The sequence below is a fragment of the Aythya marila genome (assembly GCF_965140915.1).
Source record: "Aythya marila genome assembly, chromosome: 3".
Classification (NCBI taxonomy): Eukaryota; Metazoa; Chordata; class Aves; order Anseriformes; family Anatidae; genus Aythya; species Aythya marila.
In genome coordinates, this window is record NC_139044.1 from 116,005,863 (window position 1) to 116,027,989 (window position 22,127).

Genomic DNA, 22,127 nt, shown 5'->3' on the forward strand with positions numbered 1-22,127 from the left:
CTAGGAAACCGCAGTGTTTCTGTGTCCTATTCATCCCTTGGCTTCCCTGATAAGATCATCAGCCACCAAGGTTGTCTTGAGACATTAGTACTGTGAACTTGGCTATGCTCATCTAGAGCTACTTCTAGATGAGCTCAGTCTAATAAATATTTAGGGTAAGATCTGTATGTCCTTAACATAAATGTCTATCCTAAATATCCACAGCTACTTAAGAGTCAAATCCAGAATTTCTAAAGCTCATGAACTGGAGCTGAGTGAGGGATTTCTCCTAAATCCCTGACAATGATCCACACCACACTTTCCAGCGCTAACTTTGGAGGTATTTAAACTTTAAAGGAGCCTCCCACAGCTAAATGAAAACTAAATGAAAATTTCCTTGAGTGCCTGAAGTCAGATGCTCATGAATACTCCAAAGCACCTTGTTTTCAGGAAACGGGTCACTCTCTCCTATTTAAGCTCAGTTGTGAGCTAAATTACATTCAGATGGGAGAGGGTACTTTCCCTTACTTGTGTATTCCGTAGTAATAGAAAAAGACAAGAACTGTAGGGAAGGGAATTTCATAACTTAAATTCCTCCTGAAATAGCTTAAAAATGTAGGCTGGTATGCTTCAGTGCAAATAAAGGCTCTGAGATAGCTATCTGCATTCAAGGAGGAGAAACAGAGCCTTTATGGCATGATTTATCTTATTCTGAGGAAGATACCCAAGATAGCTCTGCTGAATCCCACCACAAAACTGCTAATTTCTCTTTGCAGACCACATAACAAACACAGGCAGAGACGTGTTCAGGAGGTAAATCTCATCCCACAGTCAGCTCCAAAGAATGTGGGTTCAGCTGCTCAGCAGCAGAAACATACAGGACCAGAAGGAGTCTTCCACTACAATTCCCTACTGTCAGACAACTACACTACATAAATCCCTTTCCTAAATTCATCAGGCAAAAGGTGTTAACAGCCCTTTACCATATACAGATGCTGCCCAGCCTGACACACCTGTCTACCCACAGCATTGATCCAGAATAATTACTGAGGACCAGCTGAGCCAGAACAGCTCCATTTTTGTGCACTCCTCTTCCTCACTTCATCACAGAATCATCTAGGTTGGAAGAGACCTCCAGGATGACCTAGTCCAACCTCTGACTTAACACTAACCAGTCCTCCACTAAACCATATCACTAAGCTCTACATCTAAACATCTTTTAAAGACTTCCAGGGATGGTGACTCCACCAGTTCCCTAGGCAGCCCATTCCAATGTCTAACAACTCTTTCGGTAAAGTTCTTCCTAATATCCAACCTAAACCTCCCCGGGCGCAACTTTAGCCCATTCCCCCTCTTCCTATCACTAGGCACGTGGGAGAATAGACCAACCCCCACCTCACTACAGCCTCCTTTAAGGTACCTGTAGAGTGTGATAAGGTCACCCCTGAGCCTTCTCCAGGCTGAACAACCCCAGCTACCTCAGCCACTCCTCGTAAGACTTGCTCTCCAGACCCATCACAAACTTCATTGCCCTTCTCTAGACTCACTCAAGCACCTTGATATCCTTCTTGTAGTGAGGGGCCCAAAACTGAACATGGTACTCAAGGTGTGGCCTCACCAGAGCCGAGTACAGGGGGACAATCACTTCCCTAGACCTGCTGGCCACACTGCTTCTTATACAAGCCAGGATGCTGTTGGCCTTCTTGGCCACCTGAGCACACTGCTGGCTCATATTCAGCCGACTATCCACCATCACTCCCAGCTCCTTCTCTACCAGGCAGCTTTCCAACCACTCATCTTCCAGCCTGTAGCAGTGTTTGGGGTAAAATATTTTTTTTATTTTATTTTCTTTCCACAGGAAACAAAAAGAGATGGTCATATACATGGTGGACACAAAAACAGCACAGTTCCTTGCAGAGGACTCAAGCACAGAGCCCCCAAAAAAAAAAACAAAAACAAAACAAAAAAAAACACTCAGGTCCACAAATGCCAATAGGATATGAATGCACAGCAGCCCCAGCAGGGATAAACACAGACTTATCCTTCACAGATGAAAAAGGTGACCCTGCTCAGTCTCTAGGTAATACCACACCTATGTGGTCAAGCCCCTTGTGGCATGTACTGAAACTCTTTGTGAATTCTCTGGAGAGTTACACAAATGGCTTGATATACCTAGGGTTTAAAACATAACCCAAAACCAGAGGTGTACCCCACAACATCCCAAAAACAAGTTAGCCAGCAACCTCTCTAAATATCCTTCTATTAAAGGAATTCCAAGCACTTAAAATCTAGAAGGCTATAAGGTCTAAAGACTCTACAACCAGCAAAACAATACAAAAAAAAGCTCAAGAAATATGAGAAACTGTCCCTAGCCCTGAAAAACACTACACCTTACGTGCCTACTAATGCTGTTATCAGATACTCACTGTCACAGGGAACTTGGGTGAACTTTCCCCTAAACCCTGCTCCATTGCTTTAACACCAAGGGTGTAACTTTGATAATAATTGACATACAGGTAAATGCACAAGGTCACGTTCACAGTAAACCTCATAATTCTGCAAAAATCATAAGAGACCTAGAACCACAAAGCAAACACGAAGTAGCATCATCTTCCTATCCATAAACATGCTCTAAAAATTACTCACCTGAAGAAAAGATGCATGCATTAAATGCACCTACTTACTATATAGCTTGCTTTACTCTAAAACATCCTACTAGTTGTTGCCTCAAAAAGACGTGCTTATCTCTCTCAACTTCGAAACACATCAGCCCATGCACTCTGACCCACCTAAAGAAGCATGCACCTGGCTGAAGGAAAAATAAAGCACTTACCCCAAAGAGCAGCTCAGGGGGAAAGAGCTCTCTGGTGGGCCACAGCTGGCCCACCTGGCACTCAACCTATCACCTGGGAAAGGGGTTGGGCAAAGAAAAAAATGTAGAAATCAAGCAGAATGAGCAGCAGCTGTGTTGTTTTTGTTTATCTGGCTTAGCTTGACAGCATGTAAAGCACAGCACAGAGAACTGGGCTGTTTCTAGAAGCAACAATTCCCATGCTTTTGCTTCAGCTTTGAATATTGAAAGAATAATCTAAGTAAGTAACTGAAACTATTTCAACTGGAATTAGCTCAAACCTTTCTTTGTACTTTCTTTACACTCACGGTGGATGAAGACATCTCTATATTAATTCTCTTAGACTTATAGCTGTTTTATGCTCTCACCTTGTCCTAAACAGAGTGAATTTTTATGGTTTAACTCATCCTTAACAGAGACTCATATCCAAATAGCAATTTTATCCACCAAGCAGAGGCCGGGGTCATTTGAGTCTAACACAGCCCCCAAAGCTGTTACAATCCCTGCAGCCTCCAAGAAACTTTTCCTTTCCACAAAGCAGGAGAGTCTCTACAAAGCTCCCCTCAGCTCAGAGATCCTCTAAGCAGACCTGGAAACCAACAGATTTCAATTCAGCATGCACAGAGTAAAATAAAAGTTTGAAAGCCTGTGAAGCTGAATATATTAATAACACGAACTCTTTGGACTCTTGGTCAATTGTCAGCTTAATCCTAGATGCCTGGAAGGCATTGGTGTAATTTATTTATTCTTTTTATTACATAGGAGGAAAAAACTATATTGAAAGCTGAAGCCATGGAGGTTCTGAATAGATGATTGAACTCAGCCCCACCACCGTTCAGGAGACACTATAACATAGAGGAATTTCTTGCACCTTGGCTGCCTGCAGCTAGAAAAATCTCCCCTTGGTGCTATCGTACCTGAATAATATTCAAATGGTAAAGGACGTTTTCTCTTATTTATGCATTCTGGAGTAATAGGAAATGACAAGGGCACTGGGGAAAGAAATGGAAATAGTAGGCATGCAGCAAGAAGCCCGCTTTATCACCAGCACAGTCATCTCACCCCTCACATCCCCACTAATTCTGGCCACATCACTGAGCTGGGGAGAGCTTTGTTAAGATGTGTACTGGCGAGGTTGGAAAAAGAGAGAAAAAAAATCAGAGTGTATCCTTGGAAAGAGGGGAATAGGGTACATAGAAATCACAATGTGAATCACAACCCTAAATAAAGCTATTCAAAAGACAGAAATGCTAAATACTCCATGGTGTCTACTCAGGATTTTGCCCCTGCAAAGCCTGTGAAGTCTATGTTCATATTCAAAAGTAATGGTTCATCAGGTCAAAAAGAAGGAAACTGGCTTGGAAACAGTAACTACCAAAATGAGCACTGCCTCTCTTTTGTTTTCAGCAATCTAAAACGCATGTCACCCTCTGACTACAGCCCACCCTTTGGGACTCTGGAGAAGTGCATTCTCCAAAGCTCATTTCTCCTGCCACTGAACCTGCTACCAAGAATGAGTGGGTGGGATTGTTTCAGAGAAAAGTTAGAGAAGTATAAACTCTAAAGGAACAACATACTGTACTTGACACTCTGCGGACATGATTCATACTGGTCTAAGGCAAGCAACTCATTTTCTTATATAAGATAGAGAAAAAAAAAGAAAAAAAAGAAACCAGGTGTGATCAGAACCTGCAGGGGGCACGAGGACTACAAGATAAAAGAATCACAGAATCACAGAATTTCTAGGTTGGAAGAGACCTCAAGATCATCGAGTCCAACCTCTGACCTAACGCTAGCAGTCCCCACTAAACCATATCCCTAAGCTCTACATCTAAACGTCTTTTGAAGACTTCCAGGGATGGTGACTCCACCACTTCCCTGGGCAGCCTGTTCCAATGCCTCACAACCCTTTCGGTAAAGAAGTTCTTCCTAACATCTAACCTAAAACTCCCCTGGCTCAACTTAAGCCCATTCCCCCTCGTCCTGTCACCAGGCACATGGGAGAACAGACCAACCCCCACCTCGCTACAGCCTCCTTTGAGGTACCTATAGAGAGCGATAAGGTCGCCCCTGAGCCTCCTCTTCTCCAGGCTGAACAAGCCCAGCTCCCTCAGCCGCTCCTCGTAGCACTTGTTCTCCAGGCCCCTCACCAGCTTCGTCACCCTTCTCTGCACCCGCTCAAGCACCTCGATGTCCTTCTTGTAGCGAGGGGCCCAAAACTGAACACAGTACTCGAGGTGCGGCCTCACCAGAGCTGAGTACAGGGGGACGATCACCTCCCTAGTCCTGCTGGTCACACTGTTCCTGATACAAGCCAGGATGCTGTTGGCCTTCTTGGCCACCTGAGCACACTGCTGGCTCATATTCAGCCGACTATCCACCATCACTCCCAGGTCCTTCTCTGCCTGGCAGCTCTCCAACCATTCCTCTCCCAGCCTGTAGCTCTGCTTGGGGTTATTGCGCCCCAGGTGCAGGACCCGGCACTTGGCCTTGTTGAACTTCATGCAGGTGACCTCAGCCCATTGGTGCAGCCTATCCAGATCCTCCTGCAGAGCTTTCCTACCCTCAAGCAGATCGACACACGCACCTAACTTGGTGTCATCTGTGAACTTACTGAGGGTGCACTCGATGCCCTCGTCCAGATCATCGATGAAGATATTAAAGAGGACCGGCCCCAGCACCGAGCCCTGGGGGACGCCACTAGTGACTGGCCTCCAACTGGACTTGGCTCCATTCACCACGACTCTTTGGGCCCGGCTATCCAGCCAGTTTCTAACCCAACAGAGCGTGCACCAGTCCAAGCCAAGAGCAGCTAGTTTCTTGAGGAGAATGCTGTGGGAGATGGTGTCAAAAGCCTTGCTGAAGTCAAGGTAGACCACATCCACAGCCTTTCCCTCATCCACCCAGCGTGTCACTTTGTCATAGAAGGAGATCAGGTTCGTCAAGCAGGATCTGCCTTTCATAAACCCATGCTGACTAGGCCTGATCGCCTGCTTGCCCTGCAACTGCTGCGTGATGACTCTCAGGAGGATCTGCTCCATGAGCTTCCCTGGCACTGAGGTCAAACTGACAGGCCTGTAGTTCCGGCCCTTCTTGTAGATGGGCGTCACATTTGCTAGCCGCCAGTCAACTGGGACCTCCCCCAATCACCAGGACTGCTGATAAATGATGGACAGTGGCTTGGCCAGCTCCTCTGCCAGTTCTCTCAGTGGATCCCATCCAGCCCCATTGACTTGTGCACATCCAAGTGCCGTAGCAGGTCACCAACCAGTTCTTCATGGATAGTGAGGGCCACATCCTGCTCCCCATCCCCTTCCACCAGCTCAGGGTACTGAGTATCCAGAGAACAACCGGTATTGCCGCTAAAGACTGAGGCAAAGAAGGCATTGAGCACCTCCGCCTTTTCCTCATCTCTTGTAACTAAGTTTCCCCCCGCATCCAGTAAAGGATGGAGATTCTCCTTAGTCCTCCTTTTTGTGTTGATGTATTTATAGAAACGTTTTTTGTTATCTTTAACGGCAGTAGCCAGATTGAGCTCCAGATGACAAAAGAAAACAACAAAAAACAGCATAACATCACCAAACCCCATGGACCTCAATTTCTTCAGTCCCACCACCGTCAGCAATAACAGCAGTTCTGCAGATGATGTCCCATACACGTCCACTTGCACTTAAGCACTTTTCACCTGCTATGCCACTTTGGTTCCTGCTCAGTGATACAACAGTAGGGTTTAAGGAAGGGTCATACTGGAACAAGTTGGTGACTGTTGTTGATTGGTACCCAGAAACTAGCGTCACGTGGACAGCAACATCTTCTGCTCCCTGGAAACAGAAGCAAGGAAAACATCAAGGATAAGAGTACACCAATACAAGAAAAATAGTTGTTTCTTATATTCATGTATTCAAACATCTCCCACATTTAATAAGTCAGGCACATGGCACTGCCAAATTTGCATATACATTAGACTCAAATGTGTGTGTTTTTGTCTCTAGAGGCACGTCTGTGGAGAATTATAAATCTCGAAACAATCACAGACCATGCAGATTTTCATTTGCTCTATCTGCAATAGCTGAAGTCATAGGCATTGACTGTTATATCTCTACACTTAAATGGTTACATGTAATTTTGCCCTGCATCAGTGAGCACTGCTGCTAAAAATCCTTAGGCATGTTTTTGCATGACACACATATAAAGTCCAGAGGAAGTCCGGATATAAACAGGACGACTTGTGGCTGTAGAGTGTTCAGCAATATGAGTAAGTGCAATTCTCCCAGGCATGTTTAATCTGCTAGCAGACACTGAGCTGAAAGGGGCAGCATGCAGTTTTCCTGGAGTTAAAAGCCCCGTTTGTGTTTGCGTGAGGTTTAGCTAGAGATCATGCAATCTGTTAAATCATGTTAAATCATGTTAAACTGATTTTCAAAAATCTAACAATCTATTGTTGATTATGCTGGTCTAAACTGGACTTTAGACTGTAGGTGGAGTCCAGGTTAAACTATCCTGTAGCCTAAACTTGGCTGATAGACTACCATTTGCCCTTTCACAAGTGTAGCTCAGGCCAGGACAATATAGAAAGGCCTGTAAGCTCTCCCCATACAGCTGACTGTAGCCAAAAATATGTGGTTTCTTACCCGAGAGGGAACTTTACATTCAATTCTTGTTGAATTTCTGGCATTGTCCAAAATTGGGCAAGGCTGAGATCCAAACAACACCAGGTTTACCCCTTCCAGACCAGTCCCCCTGAGAGCCACTCTCAGTCCTCCTACAAAACCAATTATTCTGTTACATCAAAGATGTGGAATGGCCTTTCTGACATGCAAAATATTCTTTATGAGTAGCAGACTACAAAAGCAAGTAATGTCTACTGCCTGATCTGATGATGATCCGCTTCCACTTTGCTATGCCCTGGCTTCCTCTTTCACCCAAGATCCTTCTTGTTTTCAAATCCAATTTGAATTCTTGTCCATGATACCAGTGGACTAGGTTTGTTTCTCAGTTTATTTTTTAATGACATACTTATTTAAGCCAGCAAGGTCTGGTCTGTGATCTCCCCCTTAGAAAGATCCCCAGCTCAAGAATGAAATAAGGAAGGAAGGAAGAAGCACTAAGAATGAAAAATGAGCTTAACACAGCAGGTGCTTTCACAGTTCAAATAGCTGCCAAGCACCCCGCTGTCAAAAAAGCCTGTAGCATGTGTCTAGGAAACTTAGGTTAGACAGGGGACTTGGCAGGGCTTGAGTCTTAGCAGAGTTGTGAGCAAAGTCAGGGGGCTCAATTCTGTGAAGCGCTGAGCAACCTTGGTTCTCATTTGTGCCAGCCAGAGCTAAGCATCCTCAGTCACATGCAAGATCACACCCAGCACAAGTTAGGCTTGCACTTGGCCTTTCTGCAGTGGCCAATTCCAGCAAATAGCCAAGGCGGCCCCTCTGCTTCTTCAAGCGAGCAGAACATTTCAAAGAGGAATAGAAAAGAGAAAAGTAACAGACGTTAATGGAAATTCTAACCTGGACTTAGTCCTTTGATGTGGTTCAGAAGAAAGAAAAAATTAAAAAGTAAGAAAAATTCCTCAAAACTTACAGCTGCTTGCTCTGAGTGCCAAGGACATTCTCGCTTCAATAAGGCAGAGTTTTAGCACTATGGCAGGACAGACAGGCTGCTCAGACAGGGATTTCATTATTGCAGTCACTCAATGTGCATGTGTTATCAGGGCCATATTATAACTACTGAGCTTTTATGATGCTTTTCATGAATGATACAAATAAACTTCTATAGGAAAGACTATAATATTAGTGGCAGATTTCTTGGTATGTTTTCCTCAAAACATCATTTCCTCCTAATTCTGAAAACTACCAGAGAAGTCTAGAAGTATCATCCAGAATTCCTCTAACTGGCAGCAAAAGTGGGTAAACAGCAATCAGGTATGCTAACAGAAAGCTCATTCTGTTCTTGGGAGCACAGTAGTATCTTTGGAAAGTCATCCCACACTTACAGAAAGTTAGGTCATGGTGAACTCCCAGCATGGCACCTCTGAGACCAGTGATATTTTGACAAGAATGACCTGATGCAGCAAAGTACAAGCTGCTTCTTGTCTCCTGCCCTGTACCATTAAGTTTGCAGGACCAGAAACAAGGAAGAACTCAAAACTGAATCCACTCGGCTTATGTGATAGTTGTCAGATAAGGAGCCTCAGATTTAGAGTACAAAATTCATGCATGTTGTGTAAAGACTAATGCTCTTAAGTTTTGATATCTACACATATCCATATGCAATGAAATACTGCATATGTGCACTTTACGATAAGATTGAAGAGAGGTATTTTAAATGGAAGAAATTAAAAACACAGATGGAAGCTGTAATTCTTTCCAATTAAAAATGTTCAAGGCATATGTAATGTAAGATAGCATTATACTTGCTTTCTTTTTAATGAGTGACAGATCACTGTAATTGGGAGAAGAGCTGGATTGTCAGGGAACAAAATGAGAAGCAAGACCCAAGCACTAAAACTTGTCATTGTTTTTTTCCCATTTTTTTTCTTCATATGAATTAGAATGAGTCTCAACCTTATGCAGCATATGACTTTCATTAGGGAAAAAAACAGGAAAGAAAAGGACTAGGATAGTTTTCTTTCTATACACCACAACAGGAAGAGAGGAGATCTTGATTTTCAGTTTAGGAATTCATACATTCTTCCAAGTCCACCCCAAGGTCCACACAGGTTCACAGATCATAGTTCCCTCCTTCCAGCCACTCCAAGGAGGCCATCTAACCATCTAAACACAGATGAGTTTTCCATTTTATCACTCAGAATAGAATAGAATCACCTCAATCACCTGAGATTAACCAAAGTTTAGCCATTTTATAATTAGGCAAGATGAATCCAAATGCTACCAATCCATGTGTCAAATGGACATAGGAAGACAAGCCACAAAACACCTTCTGAATTGCTGGAATGAATATACCTGCATTTAATTTTACTATTTCTAAATGAAACTACTAAGAGAGGAGTTGGTTGCCCCCACAAAGAACCAAAGACTGACAGTCTTTATATTAAAAAATAATAAAAATAAAATAATAACAACAAAACCTTGCCTCAGTACTTTGTGGTACACAAAATATCCCCAGCTATGTTATTTATGTCAGATTAAGAACTTGGTTATGGAAGCAGGAGAACCAAAGCTGTTAAAAAGCAAGACACAGAAAGCAGACATCCAATAGAGCCTTTCTGGAGTTCAGACCTACCAATCTCCGAAGCTCTAGGAGGCTCAATAGCTACCAGCTTGGGCTGAACTCTCAGGAAGATGCCTTCTCCTGTGCTGGCATTGAGTGCGAAGCCATAAGGTCTCACTAGCAATGTCAAAAGGTAGACTCCAACTGGCAGCCTCTCCATATTGCAGACAACTTCAGTTCGATTCAAAGTTACGATGTGGCAGGTTGTGTTGTTCACCTCTACCTGAAGGGTAGTGTTCTGCTCAGTGAAGCCAGCACCCCTGATAACTACTGTGGCCTGAGATCCGTCATCTGAAGGAATAAAATCAAAAAAATGATTCATGAATTTTTGAGTATCGATGCACAAGATTTACTTTTAACCAACAGTTAAGAGTTTTTAGCATCTTCATCGGCACATCCTGGAAACTAGAACACTGATGATCTTCTCATTGACCCCCATAATGCCTATTTCTGTTTGTTCCTGCCCAGCTACTACCTTTTTCTTAACTTTTAATTAAAAATAATTTGAACCAAGCCACCTTTTGCTCTGTTAAGCACCAAGCCTACCACTATTTTTCTCAAATTTGTGCTTCTACCATCCTCTTGCCTGTGCAAAACCATATTTGCACTACATATGCTCTAAGACCCAAACTGATCTTTACTTTATAAAATGCAGTTTCCCTAAAATCAGAGCTTTTTAAAAGAACACACAAAGTCATCAACAATCAACCGACCTTTTTCACAGAGACATGTTTCTCCCAATTTGTGCAGACACAAAACCCCATTACCTGTTGAATACTCCACATCACTGACTAAGGGTGTCATTTCCTGGCTGAACTGGAAAGAGCACAAACCAGAACAGGTTGCAGGGACATCATTCACCACCACCACCACCTGGAAATAGAGAGAAAGGTTACCCCTAAAGCAGTGAAGGAGGTGTTTTCCAAAGCCACATCTACCTGGCAGACAGCCCAGCATTGCTTCAGCTACAGAAAACAGCCTGACTGCACCAGCACACATCATCATCAGACAGCAATTTATCCTACTGAAGTCTCATTACAAATTTCATTACAAAGCTTGCTAGGACTCATTTAGACAAAGCAGAGCACAGTGTTAGAAGCTGTATCCCCAACCTTTCTCAATGTCTGCGGGATCTTATCTCCCATCTCTCTGAGACCTACAACTCTTCACCACTCCTCTTCTCCTAGTTGCCCATTGAAGATCCTACTTGCCATACACCATTTATTTCCACCTCACTTTGGAAAGAAGTTTATTATGTTTTAAAGCACCTTGCAAGACTGATTATAACTTTTCCCAGATTGCATCTATTCAGCATGTAGCCCTCAATTTTTAATTCCTCATTGCTCATGCTAAAACACAACAGCTGGGCCATGACCTTGATCTCTGACATCAACTCCCTTCTCAGAAGACTAAACTGGCAAAGCATAAGGCAAAGGAGAGCCCTACTTTTCCTTCTCACAGAAGTTGTCCTGGTGTTGCCAGGACATCCTGACACCCATGACACAAATGCTTACAAATAAAAACATGCTGTCTCCAGGAGGGGGAAAAAAAAAAAAAAAAAAAAGCAGGATGACCTAGCCCCAGCTGCTGCTGAAGCCCTACAGCTGGGCTTTGAGCACTTGAGCACATCCAGCATTGCACTATTATCAGTACAGCACCCCGCAGACTTTGCTGGAGGCAAATTCAGCAGGGCATGCTGGTCTGCAACATTTGTCTGTCCAGCAAACTTGTTCAGCCAGGAAGCCTTCCTTGTTTCTGTCACACATGAAGAATCGAGATCCACAAAGACCAACGGACCTGGCCAGCCTGAAAACTGATACCACATTTTACAGATCTGACTGGTTTATGGCAAAGCACAGAACAGATTTCTGAAAGCATTTAGCAGCAGAAGTGGGCCCCTGAATACCAGTTAGACTCCTGGATCTACAGGACTTGCATGAATCAGTAGTAAGTATGACAGCACATTAACTCACCTGTGTTTTGTTATTGAAAGTAGCAAGCATGTCCCCAAAAATCGGCCCAATAAACACACCCCCATCATAAATCACACGACTAGAAATAGTTGGCTTCAGACCAGTGAGGTTTTCAGCAGAGACCTGGCAAAGAAAACCAATTAGTTTATCACTACCCCATCCTGTGATTTGAGTTTAAAACCATTCCCCCAAAGTTCATACAGAGTCACTACAAGGTGGCAAATAACTCCTGGAAACCTCTTCTCAAGCTTGACTCTTATCTCCAGGTTTGAGTTTTCATTACTCAAGTCCTCAAAACACCTCTCTGTTCCCATCCCCACCTTGCAAGCTAGAAACTGGAGGTAAAGAGAAGCAGGAACCAGATTTACAAATATGTTTCTAAGTCAATAAAATCATTTGAAATTTGGCTTTGAAATGTGTTTTAACATCTGCTTCTCAAAGACATGACTTTGGGTGAAACAAGGGCCTGTACTACTCCTAAAGATGCTCAAGCTTTTCCTTGTCATCCACCAAGCCATAGTCTTGAGCACAGAACCTTGTTGCTTCTTTGAAGATAATTTAACATTTGTAGAAGATGGATATACAAAGAAATAGGGTTTCTTTTGGGGGGAAGAGGAACTTAATTTGAGTCTTTATTCAAAACAGACCGTTCTACCTGACACAAACTTAAACATGATAAATCTTGAGATGGGAGAATGTGAACTGGACCTTCATTTGAGACTTATGAGAACCAGATATGAACCCAATATGATTAGAAAAGTTCCCAGGGGAAAAAAAAAAAAAAAAAAAAAAAAGAAAATAAAAGACCTTTCTGGAAATGATATCACAAACCTTTACTGAGCTTCAGATATGGTACTGAAATATTATTGTGATTATAATAGTTTTCATTTCTGTATAACATTCCTTATTGTGCAGAACTGCAACAAAACACGGAAATTGCTTTCTTGCCTCATGATTTTGAAGAGCCAATTTCTCTTCCTGTTACTACAATTGTTTTTTTAATCATCTAATCTGGAGTTAAGCTGCTGTTGCTTAAGCTACCACAGGTGCTCACGTAAAAACAAACACCAAGAGAATGAATCAGCTGTGGCCAAAGACATTGAATGGGGTTTAAAATGGACGTTAGTAAAAGAAATTACTGTACACTGATAACATTGGGCAAGTCCCCAGTTTTTCTTTTCCAAGTGAGTGTCCAAATGCTTTCATAACAAGAGTTTGAGTCTTTGGTCACAACAAAGTCACTGGCTTTGAAGTATGGGGCTGTAGAGTTATCTGTGTTGTCTTGCAGAAGCTTGCGGAGATGGTGGGAGGAGATGTGCACGGAGACACCTGCAAAAGACATCATAAAGCCATGGATACCATCATCCCTTTGAGAGCACATCCTCCAGCTCATAGAAAAGAAAGATGTTTCATTTTTAGTACAAGAATGGGATGGTTCAAACCTCTGACTACAAAAAAGCAGTAGGGGGAAGTTTGCTGGATCTCAAATGTCAAAAAGACCTGCACTATTTAATCTAGGAACTTCATGAATATTCTCAGGTTGCATTTTCTTATTCTGTGATTTAACTTTTTAGCTGAATCACCATTTCCTCAGTCAAGAGCTTTATTGTTGGCCTTGCTCAGATTAACCTGCTCGTTTTCGTTCCAAGACTCTTCACAAGAAAACCTAGCATGTCTAAAGGGTGAAAAATTCTAGTCAAGCAATTGTACACATGAAAGTTTTTTGGTATCTTCAAAGCAAATATCAATCCTGGTAACCCCAGCAGAAGATGAATTTCCTGGTAAACCGCAAGGGTCTTGCTTGCAGGCAAGAGTTAATGAATGCAGGAGGAAACCCCAGGGGAGAATTATTCATTGAAAATTTGCAAAGTTTCTGGCAATGGAGAAAAGTTGTGGCTTGGGGAAATACCAGCACTGTCATAAAGAGGACAAGAAGTATATGTGCTGTAGAAACAGAGCAATGAAACCTTGGGATGCAAAATCCCTGTTCAGACTGATCCAAAGATATATCACGTTAAGGTATTTTCTAGAGGATGTGTGCATTTTGGAACAATCCCGTGGCTAATATCTAGAAATACTGCCCTCCATATAATCTTTAACTCCTCTCTTGGAGGACATCAGGTTGCAAAGATGCAACTACCACAATGCATTTAACCTGCCAATCTATACCCTGAGCATTTCCAAGGCTTGTTTGTTCTCTCATCTTCACTTGGCTTGCTGCAAAAGGAATCCAGGACCTGTACTCACATCATATATTACCTGAAATCACCGTGCCAGCCAAGTGGATGCGGAAGGTCCCTCCAATAGGTGGAGATGACTTTTGCAGCCTCTGAGTAATGACACTGACTCTCACATCCTCTGTGGAGACGTAGAGGTAGCCAACCTCCTCAGAGCCCTCACAAAGCAAAGCACCTCTGTGTGACAGAGAGACCACAGTAAAACAAGAGCAGTCAGGACCCCCACTTGTGACACCTCTATGCCACCAGCAGAAGAGGGTCACCTGATGTGTGCATAACTCTTGAATGACCTAAGGAAAGCACATTTGTAGCTGTAATAGGCTTGGATACTCTCAGCTTATATTCCCATGATGCAAGTATTGCATACAATAGAAAATGATGAAAACCACCTTTTTTACCTATGATAGGGAAAAAAAAAAAATAAAAATCAAAAAAAAGCACCAAGTACAACTGAATCCTGTCCCACAACAGGCATTTCTGTGGATCAATTCAATGCAGAGAGATTCAATCAAAATTTTAGCATCCCCAAATAATAGCAAGGAACACAAGCAAATATCTCATATCAGAGCTCATCCAAAGCCTAATTTCTAAAATTTAAAATATTCTCTCCCTTGCCACTATGTTTTTTTTTTCCAAAAGAAAAGCGATGGTCTGTGGTACAATGATGCCACCATGTGGTTAAGAGTCTGGTTAACAGCTAAAGTCTCAGTCCAGCCACGACTTCTGCACAGCAAAATTCGCAAATCCAAAACCAAAAAACACTGAGCCTTCTTATCTGACCTACAGGCAGTGTGAACTTCACGGATAGCTAATATTCCTGCCCCGATCACACAAATTTGTGTTAAAACAAAGCACAGCATGCACTCAGTTAAGAGAAAGAGCCAGTTTTGTTTTGAATATATCCAAAAAAAGTGTGCAGCCCACACACTTTTAAAGCTTGTGATCATTTATGTTTTGAGTCTACCTGGTTCCAACATCACACTGATTTCTCTTACATCTTCCTCTGAGATGCAAACACCCAGCAGTGCCAAGCACTTTTTCCTGATGAGAGGTACTATAATCAATTTATCTCTTAATCCTCTTTTTTGATAAACGGAACAGATTGAGCTTCCTACACCTTTTCCTCCCAGGCATTTTCTTCAGTTCTATAATCATGCTTATGGCTTTCTTTCCCAGATTTTCTAAAACCCTTTGAAAAAAAGATGTGCTCATCAGTGCTGTATGTAGCATTCTAATGCCAGTCTTAAGGCTACACACAGATGTAAAAATATCTCCCCTTTCTTGATTAAACCTCTGTTTATACACAAAACTCACAGATATCTCCCTTTATTCTCATCCTTGTCTTCACTATTGGTGGTTTCATGCTAAAATACCACATCAGTTGCATCTGACTCTGGCAATTAAATGCGCTTTTCAAGGTGACACTTCAAGTCAAATCCTTCTATGCTGTGCTGGCTCTCTAAATTGACCTCTACAAAATACCTAGGTCTTAATGTGGTTTAACGTTTATCAAATGATATCTTAGATTTGTGCTCTGCAGGACAATGGTCTGAAGTGCTGCTGAGCAGATAACATGTTGGGAAAACAAACTGCATCATGTTGGCCATTTCCTTTGTGAGAACTGGGACTACGTTTGTGAACCCCAAGGGAAGAAGGATGAATTCACCAAAGCCATGGATTTCACCAGGCAGTGCAAAGATTTTGCTGTTCTGAGAATGAGACCTTAGAGCCTAATTTACCTCCAATCTAAACCACCTCTAACAGAAGAATTTAGCTGTCTTCAGAGCGGTCAGAACTAATGACACATTGCTTTGTTTCTACTTGAAGAAGGAGACACCACATAGTAAGAAACCAACTTAAGTTATAGCAGACTGAGGTTCACTTTCTGAAGGGGTGCTGCTTCTACATGATCGACACAGCTCAGAGCATCCAGAACATGCTGAGACCAAAATCTGGTATCCTAATAAAGAGCTGAATGCCATCTACTGAATACAGCTATATGGGCAATCTGCAGCAGCCTGACCACAGCCTGAACATAGGTCATCTGAGATGCCTAGAGGAGAAAACTCCAAAGAAAGCACATGGATTGCTAAGCAGGACAAGACTCATGACTCTTATGTTCTGTCTGAGAAGACAACAAGCTCCAGACGCATCAGCAGGAACGTGAAGAGATAATTATAAGGCATGAGATAATGTCACGCTCCCTACCTTAGGGAGAGAAGGGGCAAACTGGCACCACAGCCAGAGGCCAGCCAGGACACATTGTAAGTGGGAGAAGATCCCACCACAGTCACTGCTTCTATTATCCTCCCACCTAGCCAAGGTGGCTTGGGATCCCTCTGAGAAACTGAAAGAGAAAGAGTACAAGCATTCATCAGATACAGGAGAACAGATGTTAGCATGTATAGGTTATTTCCATTTCAGAGCTGGAAACATATCTAACTTTTTTCTTTTTCTTTCTTTTTTTTTTTTTTTTTTTTTTTTTGTGGTTGACATTTTTGTTTTTTGGCAGGGGAAGAGCATTCAAGAGTTACATTTATAGAAACACATTTTCAAAGACACCAAGAAGGCTGATGTTTGGCAATTACTTCTTGATTGTTTTCACACACAAAACAAAAAAAAAACGTCAGTCAAAGAAAATAAAGGAGATTGTTGTGTCTGTTATGAAACACCCTTCCCCTTTGGAATAATTTTAACTGGACCCATCATTAAAGCTTAGCAGGGAAGAACCTGAAAAGACAACAATATTAACAAGAATTTTAAAACTGACTCTTTTACCAGTTACAGCTCTGTCTGTGATGATGACTTCATCGAGGTAAAATGACCCAGGGGTTTCCTTTTGCAGCGTAGGACTCAGCAAGTCAATCTGATGCACAAACACCGGGGAGGTGGCAGGGAGGTCCTGGAGTAGCGTGGAGTGATTCACACATCCCCTCCAGACGTCGGTGCAGGTGAACATCCAGCTAGAAGACAACAAGGTTGTGCAATCCCTGTTTTGCTGCAGGGTAGTTACAGTAACTGAATTCAGAGGTGCTTTGTGAAGCTTTCAGATGACCTCGGGTGCTGCTGTTATTACCCATACACGACACGTTCACTCAGTGGCCTGTGGTCACTCTCTACAAGTCTCGGTTGGATGCCCCACAGAAATAAACCTTTAGATATCTACTTAAGCATCCTCCTGCACCACGAGTCTGCATGTGGGAATGACTACTACTGCTCTATTTTTGGTAAAAGCACAGCCACAGCATCAGTGACCTCAACAGAGGTTAATCCAGAGTTCAGATCCTTTTGGAATTCCAGACAACTGCTCAATGCCCCCAGCTCTCTCCATCATGTAGTAACATCACACCAAGCCCCCTCCTCCTTTTCAGAGGCACACACACTCCTCACAAACCTTACAGAGAACCCAGGCTTCCAACTTCACTTTCTGAAGTTCTTCAGATTGCTGTGGGTTTTTTGTTTGTTTTTGTGCATGTAAGCATATCTGCAGGGTTGTTTTTTGTTTGGTTGTATTTGGTTGGTTGTTTTTTTTAAAAAAAAAAATCTGCCTGCCCGTAACTTCACATCACCAACATTTCCCACCAGTAATGTTTCTCACCCATATGTTCTAGGTGAAACAAAAATCAAAAACTACACCAACTTTCCAAGCTTTGTTAATGTTTTTGTGAGATCCCTGGAGGAAAAAAAAAATAAATCATGTTTTTGTTTCACTGCCAGAAATCCTTTGAGTGTTGCCAAAGAAGCCAGGAACTTAAAATCTTCAGGAACTTTCTTGGGGCTTACTAAAGACAGAACAAACTCTCCAGCCAGTGTGCATTACTGTGGTGAAATAGTTTATGTAACAAGGAACATGCAAATCTACTCTAAAAGTCCTCAAAAACTATGTAAGCACATTCCAGGCATGTCTGTGCAGGGACACAGCGTGTGTCAGCTTTCCCCTATTGACAATTTATACCTAGACAAATAAGAACTTGCTGCTCCCTGTTTTCCTAGTATACCTCCTTACTATGTCATCTCTGTACTGTAAGTGTGTGGATACCTTTTGTGGTCGGTTTCATTGAAATCCCATAGGCAAGTGAGATTCCTCTTCACTGAACATAAAGAAACATTGGTGTAGGACACTGAGATATGAAAGATGCGGCTCATATGACCTTTATGTGCAAAACACACCTGAAAAAAATGAAAAAAAAAAAAAAAAAGAAGAAAAACATAAATTTGTATTTATAATGTCTGCAGAAGAGATTGTATCATGATTGAATCCTGGTTTACATTAGTAGGGAAGCATTTTGTTCAAGGTGAGCACTAAAGCCCACTCCCTAAGGACAGATTGCCCTAGAGGAGACAGGGCACTGGCACCCAGGTGGCCTTTGTGTCACCACATAGCCTCAGACTCCTCAGGCTTCAGTGAGATTTGAGGGCATAGGATAGCTGGGAAATGTCAACGGGGATTTCAAGTAGCTGAGGGTGAGGAAAGCAGACTGAAGGAGCTGGTGAGATAAAAAATTTGGGATGGGTGTCAGGTAGGGAAATAAGAGTAAAAGAGGTTTATGAAGGAGAGATGGAAGGAGTCTGGAAGGACTTTGGGAGGTTTTGGGAAGGAGTTTCTCCCTCCTTCTTCTTTTCTGTCAATCCCCAACTATTCACTTTCCCCCAGCTGGCAAGAAAGGGGTGACAGAAAGGGTTGAAATCATAAACATAATCCTATTAAGAGCAGATGTAGAAAACAGACAAAAAAAGTGATCCAGAGCAGACCCCCAGATATCAAGGTGGGTTTGTGGTTGTTTTGTTTTGGGGAAGTTGATTCTGTCAAGAATTGGCTATTCTCACATCTTCCATCCTCTCTTAACACCATCCCTCTTTTTCCTTTCTCTCTCTGCAGGGGCTGCATCCCCAGGAGCAGAGGCCAGACAGATGTATTAATCACAGAATCACAGAATTTTCTAGGTTGGAAGAGACCTCAAGATCATCGAGTCCAACCTCTGACCTAACGCTAACAGTCCCCACTAAACCATATCCCTAAGCTCTACATCTAAACGTCTTTTGAAGACTTCCAGGGACGGTGACTCCACCACTTCCCTGGGCAGCCTGTTCCAATGCCTCACAACCCTTTCAGTGAAGAAGTTCTTCCTAACATCTAACCTAAAACTCCCCTGGCTCAACTTAAGCCCATTCCCCCTCGTCCTGTCACCAGGCATGTGGGAGAACAGGCCAACCCCCACCTCGCTACAGCCTCCCTTGAGGTACCTATAGAGAGCGATAAGGTCGCCCCTGAGCCTCCTCTTCTCCAGGCTGAACAAGCCCAGCTCCCTCAGCCGCTCCTCGTAGCACTTGTTCTCCAGGCCCCTCACCAGCTTCGTTGCCCTTCTCTGTACCTGCTCAAGCACCTCGATGTCCTTCTTGTAGCGAGGGGCCCAAAACTGAACACAGTACTCGAGGTGCGGCCTCACCAGAGCTGAGTACAGGGGGACGATCATGGATATTAAGCAATATCCATGTATCGGGGACCTCAAATTGTTCTCCCAGTCAACCAAAGACACTGCTCTGTCTACAAGCACAGCCCAAAGACACGGTCTTCTGCAGTTCTGGGGGAAATCTAAATAGACAGGATGATTTTACAATCCTGACTCGGCTCTGAGTATTCACTCCCCAGTACAATCGACTCAGCTAGAGCAGCCACTTACGTGTGTGTATTCAGTAAGATCATATCTTGTTAGGGTTGATGGGGAAGTTTTCACCAGCTGGCTTGGTCTGCGAATGCTGAACCTCCCACAGAAGGGCTCCGTTCCACTGACAACATGTCCTGTGGTAACAGAGGCTCTTGTACCTGGCAGAAAAAAAAAAAAAAAAGTAGGGATGAAAGACTTGAAAAGGATTCAGAAGACACCAGTACCATCAAGGTGTTCATGAAAATACAGGAAATGGGTTTCCAAAATTTGTCAGACACAGTCCTACCCTTGAGTAAATAGATGACAAACATTTTCAGGGCTGTCAGAACCCTTAAACCAGGGGACAAAAGACAAGAGAGCATCAGATCCCTGAACTGACCAGTAAGCCTCGTGGAAAATACCACTGTCTTTAGCCAGACAGAGTATGTTTGAGTAAAACCACCCATCTCTTCCAGAAAGCACCCAGGCAAGGCTGAAAATTGATATATAAAGCTACAGAGAATCCACCTTCCTCTTTAGGATTTTTGTTCCATTGAGTTATCAACCTTGCTGCCAAAAAGTTACTAGGATTCCTCCTGTTCCTAGTAAATAAAAGGCTTTCTTCCAACTGTACATACTGCATATTCATCTTTTCTTCCACTACGAGAAATAAAGCCTGCCAAGTGAAGTTAATAGCAGAATCTTAAATCAAGGAGCTGTGATTCTTTATGCAAAGGGTGTTGGGCCTGTGGGAATCTCTGTTGGAAGATAGCATGAATGCAATTGTCAAGCTGTGTTCAAGAGCTACGTAAGCACAGGGAAGGGAGAACTTCTGAAGGTAGTTGAATGGAAAAAAAAAAAAAAAAAAAAAAAAAAAAACTTGCTCAGGAAATTCATTGAGTCAAAAATACTTCAGATCTAGAGAGAATTAATGGTGAGTTATTATACACGGTCATCCAATTTTTACTCTTCCCTAGGCATCCGTTTTGGTTTCTGCTGAAGGCAGCATGCTGGGCTAGATGGACCCTGGCTCCAAACACATCTGGCTGTTCTTTTACTATCCTGGAATCCATTCACCACAATTTCACCACAGTTCTGCCTTTAAATTTTCTACATTTTACAGCCATCAATGAAAACTCAAGTTCTCCTTTGTTCTATTTGCTACGTATCAGTTTTCCTTCCCACTTCACTGTTGAACCCCTGTTAACTTTTCTCTCTTTTGTTGGCAGAACTGGAGCACTGGGATCACATAATTAGACTAAGAATGTCCAATCACTGTTTCCAGTTTTCTGCTTAATAATTCCCTTCATCCCCACCCACTCAAATGAAATCATTGCTTTCATCCACTCGGATGAGTCAGTCACCAAATATACATATTTCTGGCTGGGTCCTGTTCTCTCTGTCCTGAATACAAGGGCATAATGTGGGTTTTTTATTTTTTTTAGACAATAGTGGACTTTTTGGCATAGGATTAGTATATGCTTATTGATATTGGAAATATAAAATAGAGTAAGCTTCTGATGTGTGCAATACTTTCATGTTAGAAAACCTTTTTTTTTTTTCTTTAAACAGAAGCCGATGTTTTATACCTTGCCTGACCTGCCAAGGATACCACAGATATGTGCATTGTTTCACTTCCAGTCATTGAGAAACACTGAAAGAAAGAGTCCTCTAGAGTTATAATCAGGCTATATCCTGAGCTATAGCTATGGGCTACACCAGATCTGCTTCCTCAGCACACATACTGAAACATGAATAATTTCACATGCCCCAGGACTTGCCTTTTTCATCTGTGCTCCTAATGTTTCTAACCACCAACACATATAACCTGCTTTGATAAGCTTGTTGCATCAGAATAAATACAAATAAATGTGTGCATAACTCCATTAAAAGTGTGAATTTACTGTCATTAAAAGTTTAAAGTACATTTATATCAGAGAAAGGAAAATAACTCTCACAGTAAATACTGCTTATTTGTTAAAGGAAATTACTACCTTCTTTCTCAAACCCATCATGGAAAAGGATTTTAGCAGAAGTTGGCTCCGTGTCACATCCTACTGAAAGAAGTTCCTCTATTGCTGTTTGGACCTTAAAGAAAAGTGAAAAGCAGTCACAGTACAAGGGTGCCTGGCTCAATTCAGCAGAGAGTTTCAACACGTGTCACTGCATTTTTCATCAGCTGTGGGCTGGTGACAAGGTGGCTCTGACCAAGCAG

General features: G+C 42.6%; 1 protein-coding gene across 7 annotated transcripts in view; it reads right to left on the bottom strand.

The window, feature by feature from the left end:
- The window catches only part of PKHD1 (PKHD1 ciliary IPT domain containing fibrocystin/polyductin), a 255,796-nt gene that overhangs the window by 211,333 nt on the left and 22,336 nt on the right, over positions 1-22,127 (bottom strand). For all 7 annotated transcript variants that reach the window (XM_082758117.1, XM_082758115.1, XM_082758116.1 and 4 more), the window contains 12 exons: positions 21,907-22,000; positions 19,949-20,091; positions 18,307-18,437; positions 17,046-17,230; positions 16,476-16,614; positions 14,290-14,444; positions 13,175-13,359; positions 12,031-12,153; positions 10,825-10,930; positions 10,070-10,348; positions 7,462-7,592; positions 6,516-6,651 (listed from right to left, as the gene is read on the bottom strand). In XM_082758117.1, coding sequence (XP_082614243.1) covers positions 6,516-6,651; positions 7,462-7,592; positions 10,070-10,348; positions 10,825-10,930; positions 12,031-12,153; positions 13,175-13,359; positions 14,290-14,444; positions 16,476-16,614; positions 17,046-17,230; positions 18,307-18,437; positions 19,949-20,091; positions 21,907-22,000 — 1,807 coding nt within the window. The remainder of the gene's footprint in view (positions 1-6,515; positions 6,652-7,461; positions 7,593-10,069; positions 10,349-10,824; positions 10,931-12,030; positions 12,154-13,174; positions 13,360-14,289; positions 14,445-16,475; positions 16,615-17,045; positions 17,231-18,306; positions 18,438-19,948; positions 20,092-21,906; positions 22,001-22,127) is intronic.